The 16,067-nt window shown below is 52.4% G+C and overlaps 1 protein-coding gene across 2 annotated transcripts in view; it reads left to right on the forward strand.

Moving 5' to 3' along the window:
* RTN3 (reticulon 3) overlaps window positions 1-10,723 on the forward strand; it is a 50,712-nt gene extending 39,989 nt beyond the window's left edge. The window contains exons 2-7 of one of the 2 annotated variants that reach the window (XM_084823603.1): window positions 1,752-1,959; window positions 3,290-3,428; window positions 5,458-5,527; window positions 6,375-6,421; window positions 6,868-6,926; window positions 8,153-10,718. In XM_084823603.1, coding sequence (XP_084679729.1) covers window positions 1,752-1,959; window positions 3,290-3,428; window positions 5,458-5,527; window positions 6,375-6,421; window positions 6,868-6,926; window positions 8,153-8,198 — 569 coding nt within the window. In that variant the 3' untranslated portion in view covers window positions 8,199-10,718. Of the gene's footprint in view, window positions 1-1,751; window positions 1,960-3,289; window positions 3,429-5,457; window positions 5,528-6,374; window positions 6,422-6,867; window positions 6,927-8,152 lie in introns of both variants that reach the window. The other variant, XM_084823604.1, reaches the window with a different exon arrangement.
* The last annotated feature ends 5,344 nt before the right edge of the window (window positions 10,724-16,067 follow it).

Here is a 16,067-nt window from a genome sequence, read left to right on the forward strand (position 1 = left end):
CACCATGGGCCGCACTCAGACCATCACAGCAGGAAGGGGGGGCGAAGTCAGATTCCAAGCCCCTGTTGCAGTTTGTCGCTGCATTTTGGTGGCCAACCACGACTTCCCCTCCCTTTTTTCTGGGGGAAAGGAGAGGCGGCGAGGGGTGACGGGAGCTGCGCTGGGAGCGTGCAAACTGTTCACAGGTCACGTGTGGCCCACCACTGCTGAAATACCTTTGCATGCCGAAATACCAGCTCAAACATCACAAAATGCTTTGCAAGCTTTTGGGTTCTCTGGGACTCTTTCACCAGGCAAGGTGGTAAACAGAGCGAAATGGGGTGGGGTGGGGGTACAGTCTCACTGTAGTTAGCAACTGATGGAGGAGGGGGTGCCTGTACCAGGTGCAGAGGTGGTTTCCGGTTCCACCTGGGGTCCTCCTAAGGGTTGCTGGGAAGAAGAAACAGGCAAACACTGGCTGATCCCCCATTTCTGAAAATGTAACATCCAAGTTCACCCTTAAGTGAAACACCCAGGCTCTTTGGCAGGTGGAAAGCAGAAGAAGAGAGAAACCAGACAGTTCTTACAAAGCTGGAGATAATTTTAGATGGTGTGTTAGAAAAGTTGTCGGAAGGCAAATTGGGTAGCTTTACCTAATAGTTGGAGGGGACGTACCCTTAGAGAATAAAGTCTCGGCTTTAGACGCTTGATCTCAGGAAATGGCTCCCGGGTAGATGAAGCCAGGAAGTGGTTTTATTTCCCAGTCATTTTTTTATCTGCACTCCAGATCAGGGTGAACAGACTTCAGGCTTCTGGGATTTACTTTGCATTTTTGCTAGAACCCCATGATCCACTGAACGACAGGATTCTGAGCCCAGGAATTTGAGTCCCAGAGTTGAGCTCACAGTCCTTTCACCCCAAAATCCATTCCTGGTTACTCCAAGTTTATTCATTTCAGCAGTCTTAATTTAAGGCACACCCAGGGAGTCATTTTGTTGCTGCTGCTGTTACACCCTTGAGAGTCAGGAGTCCTTGTTAACAACACAATCTTACGCGTGTCTATTCAGAAGTAAGTATCACTGAGTTCAGTGGGGCTTACTCCCGGGTAAGTGTGTATAGGATTGCAGCCTCAGTTCATTTGTGAAACAGTGCCAGCACCAAATTCACAAGCTTCCTGCTGTTTTGAGTCCCTTACTGGGATGTACAAGCTACCAGATCCTGGCCAGTACTTTACTTGCTCATTAGCAATAGTCACTTTCTTCCTTTTAAAATGCCCGTGCAGTCAGTCAAATATAATGAATGTAATTGTTGTGAACCCAGAGAGGCTTCGACTATTGTGCAGTATAGAAATGTAATAAACAAAATTTTAATGAGAGATTTATTGGAAAAATCCAATAAATCAGAGTAGATAGACAGTTTTGAAAGAGCCAGGTTATAGACAACTAACTATTCTCTGGGCCGGGGGCTCTACGGAAGAGCCATCCCTGATGTGGCGGGGCCGTGTAGGCCTTTTTTGGAACGGCATTCAGTCGGTGTCCCTTGACCGGGTGGTGGGGAAGCCTTGTCCCGACCCCACACACACACACACACACACACACACACACACACACTGCCTCTCAACATGGGAACATGGTGGGGGAACATGGAGAAGAGCCTTGGATATTGCTCTTTGGAGGCCTGCCCCGTCGCATCGTGTAGCCTGGTTGCTCCCTTCTCATAGCGCTCCCCACTGACTGCTGGCGCATCCCCGCTTGTTCCCCTCTCTCCGGCAGTGCACGACCTGATCTTCTGGCGGGATGTGAAGAAGACGGGGCTCGTCTTCAGCACAACGCTGATCTTGCTGCTTTCCTTGGCCGCGTTCAGCGTCATCAGCGTCGTCTCGTACCTCATCCTGGCGCTCCTTTCCGTCACCATCAGCTTCCGGGTCTACAAGTCGGTCATCCAGGCCGTGCAGAAATCCGAAGAGGGGCATCCGTTCAAGTGAGTGGGCTCGGCACCGAGGGCAAGTCAGGGGCCGATCTCCGGGAGGGGGGCCGTTGGGCCAAGTGGCCTTCTGTCCTCAGTTCTCCTTCTGTAAAACAGGCAGCAATCCACTCTGAGGGCTAAAAGGAGCATGCAGCTTCAGAGAGGGGATGCGTCTGAATGCCAGACAAGTGTACGTTACAGGTGTACAGCAGGGGAGGGCTGTTCTCTGACTAGCAATGGCTCTCTGGGATCTCAGGCTGAGAACGCTTTTCCCCATCACCTGCTATGTGCCACATCCTTTTAACTGGAGGTGCCGGGGATTGAACTTGTGGCCTTCCGCATGCAAAGCATCTGCGAGTGCTCTTGTCGCTGAGGTTCGGCCCCTCCCCCTCTTGCTGTCCACTGTTGAAGCAGGCTGCTGGGTTTCATCGAAAAGATCCAGCAGGGCTTCTCTTAGGGACCCTCTCATGTTAATATTGGCTGATCGTGGCTGGTACTGTGTAAATACGGAGTTGCAGTTGTTTGTCTTTTTTTTAAAGAAAGGGTACAGTTGCTTCTAAAGAATTTATCTCCTTCGACCATGAAAGGGCAAGCCCCATGCCTTGCCACTGGGAAGGCAAGCCTCTTTGCCTCCAGGGAAAAGAGAAATCTGAGTCTCTCATCCGGTCCCGCTTGGCCAGCATCAGCCCGCAAGTCCGGGGATTAATATTGGCCCAACCTCACAGGAGGTCGGGCCAATATTAATCCTGATGTTCCGGCTGAACATCAGGAGAAACTTCCTGACTGTTAGAGCAACACAACAATGGAACCAATTCCCTAGGGAGGTGGGGGGCTCTCCCACACTGGAGGCATTCGAGACGAGGCTGGACAGCCATCTGTCGGAGATGCTCTGACTTGGATTCCTGCACTGAGCAGGGGGTTGGATTTGATGGCCTTGTAGGCCCCTTCCTCTTCTGTGATTCTATAAGGAGGCAGCCTCCGTCCCACCAGACCTGTCAGGCCAGCCTGCCACCTCACGTGTCCCAACAGCCCCCCTCTGTGCCTTGCTTTCCCCCAGTGAGGTGGCGATGCAGGAAGGGATTGCTTTCTTCCCAGCCTGCCCTCCCTCCTGCATCCCTGAGAGAGGGAGAAGAGGGAGCAGAGTGGCTTCGGCCATGGCTGGTGTTGACATCCGGCCCCTGGACGGGTTACATGTAAACGAAGGGCTTGGAAAAGTTTCCCCACCACTGCTGCATAATATGGATGGCAGGCAATGCAAAAGCTTTATCCTTGGGGGGTCGATGCTGAGCGCTGCCTCGGTTTTGCCCTGGATGTGACTCCCCCGGCCCTTTTTTTCTCTTCCCAGAGCCTACCTGGATGTGGATGTCGCGGTCTCCTCTGAGGCTTTTCACAAATACGTCAGCGCTGCTATGGTGCACATCAACCGCGCCCTGAAACTCATCACGCGCCTCTTCCTGGTGGATGACTTGGTGGATTCGCTGAAGGTCAGGGCTGGTTTAATCTGTGCTGAGCACGCTCGGAGCAGGGCCCCCAAGAGGCAGAGGCCCCCCTGCAGCAGTGTAATTGGGGGCACCGCTTCACAGGGAGCAGGCCCGTCAACTTTAAGATCTCCCTGCCATTTGAGTCACGGCGGCTGTTCCCTTATTGTGTGGCATGGCGCTTTGCACCCCACATGGAAAAAGCTGATGCAGAATAAGCCTGCCCAGAACTGGAAGACAGAATGCCCGTTTTCTCCACGGCAGACTCCAGACATTGGGTTCACACTTACTGGAATAGCAAAATAAACAACCTCACAAAGCAGTTAGAACATATTGACGCAAGGTGATAAGGACCATAATAATCGGATGGAAAATTTTTAGAGCTGGTTTAGGGCCTTTCCTCTGCTGCTGTCAGGGATGGACCTCTCAGCAGTGACAGGGATGGACCTCTCAGCAGTGGCAGGGATGGACCTCTCAGCAGTGGCAGGGATGGACCTCTCAGCAGTGGCAGGGATGGACCTCTCAGCAGTGGCAGGGATGGACCTCTCAGCAGTGGCAGGGATGGACCTCTCAGCAGTGGCAGGGATGGACCTCTCAGCAGTGGCAGGGATGGACCTCTCAGCAGTGGCAGGGATGGACCTCTCAGCAGTGGCAGGGATGGACCTCTCAGCAGTGGCAGGGATGGACCTCTCAGCAGTGGCAGGGATGGACCTCTCAGCAGTGGCAGGGATGGCAAGCTGGTTGGGAAGGGGAGAGTGAGCATCTCTGCTGGACGGATATTCCAGCCCTAGAACGTGCTTTTACCTTAAGGCTTGTGTGCTGTGGCGATGATAAAAAAAAAAATGCCCATCCCTGCACAAATAGAAGCGTTCCTTCCGCAAAGGCAGCCCACTCCTTGAGTCTCATCCAAATCAGTACCACTGGTGAAAAATATGACCATGCGGACTCAGTTTTGACTGCAGTCCTTTGTTTTCAAATTTGACTCCCATTCCTATCAGCCCCTCTAGCGAGACCATGTAGATTCCTGCGGCGCGGCCAACATACCTGGCATTTTACAGAATGAGAGCCCCCTATTCCAAAGAGCTTACACCAGGGGTGCAGAACCTCAGACCTGGTGGCCAAATCCAGCCCTCCAAGGGTCACAATGCGGCCCTCCATGGGGGCCCAGGTGGCCACACCCTTTCCCCCCCAGCTGCCAGTCGTTTGGTGGTTCTCATAGAATCATAGGGTTGGAAGGGGCCTATAAGACCATCCAGTTCAGCCCCCTGCTCAGTGCAGGAATCCAGTGAAAGCATCCCTGACAGGTGGCTGTCCAGCCTCATCTTGAATGCCTCCAGTGTGGGAGAGCCCGCCACCTCCCTGGGTCATTGGCTTCATTGCTGTATTGCTGTAATGCTTAGGAAGTTTTTCCTGATGTTCAGCCGGAGTCTGGCTTCCTGTCCCTTGAGCCCATTATTCTGTGTCCTGCACTTCTCTAGCTTTTGTGCAGCTTTTTCCCCATTCTCAAAAGTTGAAACGCCTCTCCGAAGGTTTAGTTCCGGGCAGTAAGAGCTTTACGTAAAATAGGCTGGGATTTTCGGCCCCGCCCCTTTTGCCTGTGGCCCTGCCCACTGCTGGGATGCGGCCCCCGAGAGCATCTCTGAAATGGAATCCAGCCCCCCTGCCGGAATTGGTTCAACACCCCTGGTATAGACTCGTACAGCACTGCCAACATTTATGGCATTTTACATCAGGTGTCTGCTCCAGTGCAGCCGCGGAGCGTGAGCCCCTGCCCTTCCTCCCAGCTTTGAGCAGGGTTGCTGGCCCATTCCCGTTGCCCTGAGCCCCGGCTGCTCAGAGCAGCCCAGTGTTGTGTCTCCAAGGCTCAGTGAAGCATCCGGGAGGGCAAGCGCTGGGTAGACTTCTCCTAGCTGTCGGAGGTTTGGACAGCATGACAAGCATCTGCTGCTCCAGGACAGCCTTCTGGATGCGGCTAGTACCGTGGGACCTCTTGTGGGGCCGCGCTAACCATCATACCACCCTGTTTTGCCTGCAGCTGGCAGTCGCCATGTGGCTGATGACCTACGTCGGGGCCATCTTCAACGGGATCACCCTCCTCATCCTGGGTAAGACGCAGTCCCTGTAGGAGCTCTGGCATCAGCAGGTTGGCCCGACACTGTTCTGCAGTGACTTTTGGCAAGGGCAGTCTTATTTATTAGCGCTGCCCGGTCAGACCAAAGGCCCGTCTGGTCCAGCAGCCCGTTTCCCACAACAGCTAGTCAAATGCTTCCAGAAGGCCCAGAAGCAGGACAGGGAGAGGGCCTTTTCAGTGGTGGCTCCCCATTTGTGGAATGCCTGGCACCAACATTGTCCTCCTTTCGGCGCCAGGTCAAAACGGCCCTCTTCTCTCAGGCATCTGGCAGCGTATAATGAGTCTCTGATTGCCTCTGGCTGATTGTTTTGAATTGTTTTAGGTATATGTTGTTGTTGTGCATGCTGTTTGTCTTGTCATTAACGTAAATGGTTTTTTTCTATTTTATATCATGTATTTTAATGGTTTTTTATTTTTGTGAACCGCCCAGAGAGCTTTGGCTATGGGGCGGTATAAATGTATAAGGAATGAAATGTTGGTTAGAGCCTCTCTTCCTCCCCCCCCCCCCGAGGTTCATGGCCCAAAGCCATCGATAGACCTTAATCTTTCAAAGGCGTTTAAGCTTGCAGCCATTTTGTGGCAGTGAGTTCCATAGCTCCGTGTAATTACAGACCTCAAAGGCTGCCATGGACTTGAAGAGCGGCTGTCTCCGTAACTCACCTGGCGGGCTCCTCTTAAGGACCAGCCCGGTGGGTCAGACACGGTCTCAAGCATGGTGACACCTGCCTCCAGATCGTGGAGCCGGAACAAGGGCCCCCCTTGCGCTTTGCGACCCATCTCCAGCTACCTTGTGACCTATGGCCTGTCTCGTCTCGTTTCAGGGGAGCTGATGGTTTTCAGCGTCCCGGTGGTTTATGAGAAATACAAGGTGGGTAACGCAGGCTGCAGGCTTGGGAGACATCGAGCGACTCGGGCACGTGGGGCCTCTGAGAGAAGCATTGCTGTCGTGCGCCACTTCCCGTGAACTGGAGTCCTAGGGTGGCCTCACAAAGGAGTGCCGTGGCGGCTTGCTTCCCCCTGTGGCTGGACCCTCCTTGCATAATGGAATTGCAGTGCCAGCTGGCAGGGGTTGATCTGACCTGCATCGGCTTCTCCATGCTCTCAAACTTTCCCCATCTTTGTAGAGCTGCAGGGAGGGCAAGAAACATCCAAAGGAGAAGAGGGGGGACAGATGTTGTGCCTGCGTGCACATTGAAGAGGTTGGCTACGCATGGCAACCCATAATACAAATGCATGATTGCCCTGCATAGCTTTGTTGCCCCGCCCCACCACCCCCTGTCCGATTCCACTAACTCCTGCCGTTTTTGTTCTCAGACTCAGATCGACCATTATGTTGGGATCGCTCGGGATCAGATCAAGTCGATCGTTACAAAGTGAGTCTCTTCAAAGCCGTTCGTGGGCTTCAGCATCTGTGCTCGCCATGGCGAGTGTGGCACTGCCCTCTGGCGAGCCTGACAAGCAAGTGGCCTTCCTCCTGAACCTCAAAGCTGCAGAGGTGGGGGGGGGTCCCGGCAGCTGCGTGGCAATCCCCATCCCCTCCACAGCTCCAAAGTTGGGGAGTCGGGGGCGGCTGCGTGGCCATGCAGGGTCCCAACCCAGGCTCCCCAACCTCTCCTGCTTCGGAGCAGGAAAGAGGAGAGGGGACTTCCTTGAGGGCTGCTCTGTGGTGGCACTCTGAGCACATTGGATGACACTGGAGTTCTGTTGGATGGATGCATGTGTCTCCATCAGGATAAGGAGGAAACTTGAGGCTGCAAATTTTGGCTTGTGAACAAAGCCAGCCAAAACCTGTAGGCCCCTGGTTATGGGTTGGACCTAAGTGTAAAATTTCTTCTGAGTGAAGCAGGGTAGAGGAAAATAGCCTCACCTTGACCTTCCCCTCCTTGGTCCCCTTGCTGTTAGAAATGTTCCCCTTTCACAACATGGGTGAGGGAGAAGGCTTTTGACAGTGTAGAGCGAGAAGCCGCTGTACACAAAACAGGCTGCAGGGGTGTAATTGAACACTGCCTCTCAGCGATGGCCGAGCAAGGAATTCCTGAGAACCCTTTTTCCACCCCTGAAGGAAAAAAGGCTTCTAGTCCTCATGAAGCCACTCCTAACAACGATGCAAAAGCTGGGGCTTTTTGAGAGCTCTGCACAGCTGTTCCTGTTCTCCTGGCTTCCAACCGTGTTGCTGTTCCAGGGCATATGTTGCCCGATGTATTTTCTTATCGGCTCACGCTTGGGTGCACTCAGCCAACTGGACCCAGAACTCTTCCAGAGGTCTGTTCTCTCAACTCTGAAGCAAGTGAACAAAGCAGTTGTGCAGAACAAAAGCCATCAGCAGGATCTGTTTTCCGCCCACTTTTGGAGAGCTGGTCGTTTCCCAAGCGCTACTTCTGAGCACATTTGGTGTACATCCCGCTCCTCAAGGCAGTGTGCCGGGGGTTCCCAGGCACTGGCCGGACCCAGCAAAGTGCCTGCCTCGTGGGCCTTCAAGCCGTAGTGCTGACCCATATTGAGAAGTGCGACGTGGGACTCTTGGCCCAACAGGAGGGTTTACCAGTTCAGACATTGGCACTCAGCACTTAATCCCGTCTCTCCTCTCTTCCTTCCACAGGATCCAAGCAAAACTTCCTGGAGTTGTGAAGAAAAAGCCAGAATAACCTTGCAGGGAGCTAGGGCCCAGCTGTTAACTAAACGGAAACGAAACAAAAACATACCCCTTGTGTCATAGTTATAACCATTGCTACCTGTACCTATGAAGGAACATGCAAAGTCAGCTTGATGTCTGCATTCCAAGCTTACTGATTATTTTTATTTTTAAGTGTGTCTCCCCCCCCCCCCTTAAGCCTAAACACTGGGCTCAGAATGCACTGGACTAAACATGGACTGGTGTCAGAAGTTTAAAAGTGGGGACGGGGGAGGCATTCCTCTGTCTCTCAAATCCTCTTGGGCATCTTGGAATGCCTAGCGATCGATGGAAGGCGTGTGCCCTTTTCTGGTTGAGCTTTCTGCTCAGCGGATCGTGTTGTGGGTTTCTAAGCCAGTCTGGTAGGCTGAAATAGCCGCAAGGTGGAAGTAGTCTGTTTCTTTCTTCTCCTCCTCCTCCTGGTGTCCCGCTGCTGCCTCCGCTACTGCGACCACCCTGTACAGTGACAGGATTTTTGCATCCACTGCAGTGTTGTCATTGTTCCACTAAGGTAGAAAGTGTCTGTCTCACCGGGCGTATCTATCTTTCTGCTGTGGACTAACTGTCCTGTCTCAAGAAGGCATGGTTAAGGAAGCATGGAGAAACCCTGGCCAGCTCCCACCCCACCCCAGTGTACCCCACTGATGGAAAGGGGGGATTCTCCACGCCATCTCCCTTAATGACGTCAGTTTCGCTCTTTGGTCTGGTTCATCTTCTGCCTTCCTTGCTCTCAACCCCACACACACACACACACACACTAATTCTTCCATGCCCCAATCCTGTCCCCACCCTCACGCCAAGGTTAATAAGGGGATACTTTTTCTTACTCTGAAATGGAAATGTCTGTAACTGCTGTACACGTTGCTATAAAGACAAAACCTCAAGCTGTGGGGAGAGCCGAGAGTGGGGCATGTGATTCCCTCACTCGCCGTAATTGTAGTCGTCAGAGTGGTGGGGGGAGATGTTCCGAGCGCGCGCACGTACACGCACCCTCAACTTTTGTCTGCCCCCCTAGTCCCACCCCCCTCCTGGCCACCAGGGTACCACAGTCTCCCACCACGGCAGTGGCAATTGCCAGACAACCGTTGTGATCTCGGAGTCTCTGTAGCGTGTTGTTCGCAGCTTTTAGAAAGATGCTTGGGAGTGGAGGACTGCATCAAAGAAACATCACTGCTTTTTAAAAAAAAAAAGGTTTTATTTTTTCCCTGAAGGAAACCTGTTTTAAAACAAATTGTCATGATTTGGCAATGGTTCCTCACCTACGGGCGCCACCGCCATCTTTGCCTGCAGACAGATTCCCAGCACATGCTGGCTGTGCTGAGTTAAAACCGTATCCCAGAAGCCGTAGGTAACTTGTTTGGAGGAGGGCGGTTTCTTGATGAAAGAGGGGGACTTTAGGGCTAGAGAACTGATTTGGGATTCAGCTTGACCAAGGGGAGCCCCATCTGTTGAGGCTGAGCAGAGGGGAGTTCAAGAGTCAAATTGGCAGCTAAAATGGAAAGGGTCCAACCTTCTCTCCCATTACGTTGAATGTGTCTCAAAGCAGGAGACAGTGAAGGAAGGGACGTATGTAAGTCTCCCCATGGGTCCAAAGAAGAGAGACTGTCCTGTGCTCAGCCCCATGGGACTTCACGGAGTTGGGCTTCTCCCCCACCCCCCAAATCACTTGTTAAGTGATGTTTGGGGGGCTGATTCTCACGTTGCAACTTAATAGGCAGGGTGGTCTGTGCACGTGTTGAAAAAAAGATCTGCCCAGAGCACCAGGCCAAAATCTTTTGCACGAGTAAATGCAGACTTGTGAGACACCTGCCCGCCCCCCATCATCTTTCACACTCGGAGCCTTGCGTGGTGCAAAGCTCCCACCGGGAACGGCTGGCACCCGCTGTTGCAAGGCCACGCAGGTCTGTTGAGGTGAGGAAGGAGTAGGAGTCAGTCCAACAAAACGGCTTCATTGGGTTTTTGTTTGTTTTTTAGACCCGCGTAACTTGAGCCTGTGTGTGTGTGTTTAACTTGAAATAAGAAAAGCAGGCCTTAGTGAGAGGCGCGTGAGTGTCTGTTCCGTGCTTCTGCACCACCACCTTGCCACACCCTGAGGGGGCAGCTTGCACTGTCTTGTCTTGACTCCTCTTCCCCCCACACAAACACACACGCACCCAAACTCCCCCTCTCAAGGACTTCTTCTCTGCGCCGGAAGCCTTTGGCTCAACTCTTGCATCTGTTCTGTTACTGCTGTGTTTGAATACCGTGAACCGACCTCTTTGTGCCCTGCAGGCGTTTTAAAGAAAATAATAAAGAGAGAAAAATGTATGTAGACGGAGAAAACCGATAAAAACTGCTAATGAAGCTCTTGCGTTTGTGTGCGTTCGTGTGTACTGTGCGTGCAGCGTTAAAGTGCGGTCGCGCCAAAGGAACAGAAGAGACCCGACAGACGTAAAAGAGAAATTTAAAAATGCAACTTGATGTGGTATTATTAATAAAAGAGCACAAAGTACAAGCTCCAGTGCTTTATTTTCCTGAGTTTTTGCTGCCCGGAAAATGGGAAGAGGGGATTTTGGAGCCAGGGCAATTCAGCATCCCCCAAAGCCTGTTTCAGTCTTCTTCCTTCAGCGGAGGTAGGGATGTACAAATCCCCTACCTGCCAGTGCGGGGGGGCGGGGGGAGGCGATCCGTTCCTCCCCAGAGAATCCTCACCAGCCAGCTCCGGATTGCCAGTGATAGGCCGCCATGCCGTATCGCTGGCTGACGGGGACTGACTGCGGACACAAATGGCGTTCTTGACGCCATTTGCGTCCGCAGTCAGCCCCCATCAGCCAGCAATACGGCATGGCGGCCGTATCGCTGGCAATCTGGAGCTGGAGGATTCCGCGGGGAGGCGGAGGTCAGCCCTCCGTCCCGCCATGGACTCTGGGGTGGGGGCGGACTCTTTATAATCCAGCCTCATTGGAGTCAGGGGCGGAATTCTCCGCCATCCCTAATGAGCCAACCTCACATGGGCCATTCCCCACCACCACCACCGATTATATTTGCAGTGTAAATATAACAGATGCCAACATGCTGAATTTTCAGGGGGCCCAGAAGCTGCCCCCTAAGCTTCACAACACCCCCTTGCTTCTGGATAACCTGTTCTCTCGGCGTTAATTGCAAAGTTGCGATTGGCTTATCAACAGAAATGAGTGACCCTTGTGGCTTGTTGCTCCTGTTAGATGCCCACAACAAAGCTTTATTAAAATGTGTATCCTGCCTCAACACACACATGGCAGCTTACAGTATCGATCTTCCTTTCTAGTGGTAAACAATTTGAAAGGAGGCAAGAGTTAGGTTCACAAGACCAGCTTAAGGGGGGCGGGCTACTCCACCCTCTTACCTATGCAACTGCTCATCAACCCGCCTGTGTACTTGGCCGTGTCAAAGGGCCACCATGCACATTTCCTCATTATGTGGCTCCTGAACTTGGGGGGGAAGGGGGGTGCATGTTGCCAGCATGGACATGCACACATACCCCACACCTTCAACCAACCAAGTAGTGAAAGTCCAAGGAGGACCTCCCCTGGCAGAGTTCAACAACTTAGGGGCAGCCACAGAAAAGTCCTAAGAGCCCTGCTGGATGAGACCTAAGGCCTGTCTAGTTCATCTTTCTGTTTGCAAAGTGGCCGCCCCGATAGGAAGCCCCCAAGCAAGACACGAGTTCAATAGTGCCCTGCCGCTCATGTTCTGCAGCAAGTGGTACTTGGAGGCACGCTGCCTCTGGCACTGGAAGAAGCATAGGGCCATCAGGACCAGTAGCCCTCGATCGCCTGATCCTCCATGAATTTGTCTAATCCCCTTTTAAAGTCCCAAGTTGGTGGCCATCACTACACCTTGTCAAAGCAAATGCCGCTGTTTTAACTGCTGCGAACCTCTTTTATCTGTCCTGTATTTCCATTCAGCTTCGTTGGATGATTCCAGGTTCTAGTATTATGAGATGTTTTTGCGATCCACTTTCTCCACGCCTTGCAGAAATTTATACACCTTTATTGTGCCTGTCCTTACCTTTTCTCAAAAGTTAAAAGGCCCCAAATGTAACATTTTCTCATAGGGGAGATGCTCCAGCGTCTTGATCATGTTGTTTGCTCTTTTCTGCAGCTTTTCCTGCTCTACAATAACCTTTTTTAGGTGTGGTGTCCAGAAGTGTTCACACTATTCCAAGTATGGTCATGCTATAGATTTGTATAATGACATAATGATGTTGGTGGTTTTATTTTTGATTCCTAATTATGCCAGCAGCTGCACGCGGGGTCGACATTTTCATCCAAGACCCCTTTCTTGGTCAGCCACCAGCATCTCAAACCCCATCAACACATACATCAAGGTTTTTATTTTATTTTTTGCCCCCATGTGCTTCACTTTACACTTGCTTGAATTGAACTGCGTTTGCTATTTTAATGCCCGTCCCTCCAGTTCGGAGAGATCCTTGTGGAACCCCTGGCAATCCCTTTTTTTATTTTAAGCACCCAAAATAATTTGGTGTCTTATTTACTTATTACACTTGCATCCCACCTTTCTTCCATTGTGGAACTCAAGGGGTCTACATGGGGTTCCCAGATGGTCTCCCCTCCAAGCACTGACCAGACCTGCTTAGCTTCGGCACGGAGGCGGCCTCGTGTGCCTTCAGACCATGGCTTGGGACCTTCAGAAAATGTGGCCACTTTACTGCTAACTCCATAATTCCAGAACATTTATGTACAAATTTAAAAGCACTGGTCCCGATACAGATCCTTGGGGGATCCCACCATTTCCGTCCCTCCTGGCGAGAACTGACTTATTTATTCCTACTCTCTGCCTTCTGTTCTTTAACCAGTTACTGATCTGTAAGAGGACCTCTCCTCTTATCCCATGACTGCGAAGCACGCTCAGGAGGCTTTGGTGAGGGACTCTGTCAGAAGACTGTTAGAAGTCCAAGGAACCAGTGGCTCAATAGGGAAAGGCTGGACTAGATGAGCTCTACGGACCCTTTCAACTTGACAGTTCTGTGAGTGATGAGTACTTGAACCTACAAAAAGTCAGACTGTTGGTCCATCAGGGCCAGTACTGTCTAGTCTGATCTGAAATAGTTCTATGAGATCTCTTGACAGGGATGTTTCCCTGATCTTCTCTCCTGAGCTCCTGGAGATGTCAGGGAGTTTCTGCATTCTAAAGCATGTGCTGTCCCATCGAGCTATATGGTATGGCATCTTTCCCCTTGGACATGTCATATCTCCCAGAGGTGGGACTCGATTCTGAAGTCTGAGGTCAGCACATGCCTACTCCTGAATGAGCTGTTCTCCAACCTGGAGATTTCTAGATGTGTTGTCAAGGGTCGGCATGGTTGGGCACCTGCCAAGGGCCCACGCCCCAGCAGGGGCCCACCGACAAGAGCCCCCTGGAGTTGCTCCTTCTCTTCCCCATTGCAACCTGCTTGTTCGCCTGGTTCTTGATCTGGCTCGGACAACAGCGATGAAGGAGGAGCGGAGATGTCCACCCGCTTGCCCACTGGCTCTCTGCCTGTCAGGCAAGCAAGCGGTAGCCAGGAGGAAGAGGAGGAACAGCTGGTGACAACGGCAGTGGGAAGGTCGACTCTGGGGGTGTCTTGCCCAAAAGCCCCCCAAAATCAGGAACTGGCATTGCCTGTTGGACGAATGGACCAATGCCCACACTAGCTGGGAACAATGGGAGATGTAGTCCCAACACATTGGGAGGGCGCCACGTTGTCCTAAATTGCGGTGAGTCCTGCATGGCAACATGGGATGGCTGAAATGCAATAGAGGTTTTTAAAACGAACAGAAAAACTTGGACCCTCTGCGGCTGCATTTTAAAATAGCATAATTTTAAAGGATTTATTTTGACATAACCTGTTTTACAAAACTTAGTGCTTATATATATATAATATAATATAATATTAATATAAAAAACACACCTCATATTGATGCAAAACACCATTTCACGAGAGACACGGACAAGGTTCCAACACAGTCACAAGGTCATGGTGGGTGTTTTTGATAGTATACCTCGGAGTTCACGTTTTACAGGAGTAGCTACCAAAAAAAAAAAATAGACCAAGCTATTGATTTAGAAAGATGGGGTGGAAGGAAAGCAACTGTGCAAAACGTGATTGCTTTCGGGGGGGGGGGTGATTCGGGGCCGGGGGGACAACGAGTGTTTAAATGGAATGACCTTCCCATAAGGACCGGTGCGCTGGATAAGTGCAACTTTCTTGTCTTCGTTGTCGTCAATGAATCGCTGCGGGCAAGCCTTGGCCAGCGACGTTTTCAAAAAAAGTTTCTAGCCCTCATTTGTTTCTAAGGTGTGGGTTCCACCCCCAACCCCCTTGGCCTGTGTATGGCGGAGGCAGAGTAGCAAGGCCAGACCGAGACATGTTGATGCCTCAGGTGAAGTACAAGATGGCGCCCTCTCCCCATTCCTCACACACAAGCCAACCGGATGGGCAGTTACCAAGGTAGCAGTTCCCTCCGCTGCAGCCGAGGGAGCAGGCTCATTCAAGGGCCCCGGACAGGGCCGGCGTCGAGGACTGGCATGGTCGGGCACCTGCCAAGGACCCACCTCCAGCAGGGGCCCACCAGCGAGAGCCCCCTGGACTTGCTTCTCCTCTTAACCGTTGCAGCCTGCTTGTCCGCTTGGACCGGGACAACAGAGGTGCTGGGAAGAAGGAGCGGGAGATGCCGCGGCCGGCTTGCACCCTGGCTCTCTGCCTGTCAAGCACGCAAATGGGACCAATGGTGGGAGAGAGGAGCAGCTGGTGACAATGGCGGGGAGAAGGCGGGCTCCCTCGGAAGGGGGCCCATCGGGGGTACCTTGCCCAAGGGCCCTCCGAGCCCTAGAGCCAGCTTCGCATGGGGCACACTCCTCTCTACCCTCCAACAGGTGAGAATGACTGGCGGGGAGGGGGGACGGCCTTGGGGCTGCCCTGCTGTCCCCCCTCCAGCGTCTGCCGCCACAGGCAGTTACCGCTCCCTGCCTGGCACAGCCTGGGGCCCTCCAGATGCTTTGGACAACAATGCCCATGCTGGCAGGAGCTGATGGGAGTCGAAGTCCAAAACAGCTGGAGGACACCAGGTGGAGAAAGGCTGTACCTTTGAAAGCAGGCCACCGGTCCCCCTTGCCAAGCACTGTCCATTCCAATCAGCAGCATCTCCCCAGCGTCCTGAGTCACAGTGGCCTGGATGTCTTAGGCGCCGATGCTGAACCGCAAACCTAGGATCCTCTGCATGAAGAGCAACTACTGTAACTGCTAGGCCACACTCCCTCCCCATCACCGTGGGAAGGGAGGGGGCAGGCGGTTTCTAAACAATGCCGTTCTTTTCCTTACTTAGTCCCCCGCTTCTGTTATCCCGCCTCCAGCACTCCCACCTCTCCTGATGTTTGTCATGTATACATACAGAAACAAAACTGTCTGGGGAAAACCCAAACCTTGCATAACTCTTAAGTACAAAATATATAGAGGTGGGCGGAGGGTACGGGGGTCCTCGCGCTTGTTTTCAAACGATACCGCGTCTCTCCCCATGGAGAAAGAAGGAAGCCCCTTGCCTTGAATTTGCTTTTGCCCTGGCTTTCTGCAGCCAGCCGTTGCCCTGTTTGTTCAGGCCGGGGGGGCGCGTTCCAATTTGAATTGACCCCACAGAGCAACCGGGACAAGCAGATGAAGCGTTCCGTCTCATTCTAGCCACTTCCGCCAAAGTTAAGAGGTTTGGAGGCCAGGAGCGTGGAAGGGAAGCGCCAAAATCCAAACCGAAAGAACAACAAAATTCTCAGCCAGCCAACAGACTGAATCGTCACCAGCTCCCATGGGTGAACCTTTTCTATAGCGTGC

The sequence above is a fragment of the Heloderma suspectum genome, chromosome 17 (genome assembly GCF_057233095.1).
Source record: "Heloderma suspectum isolate Gila_16-S chromosome 17, 16-S_ref, whole genome shotgun sequence".
Lineage (NCBI taxonomy): Eukaryota > Metazoa > Chordata > Lepidosauria > Squamata > Helodermatidae > Heloderma > Heloderma suspectum.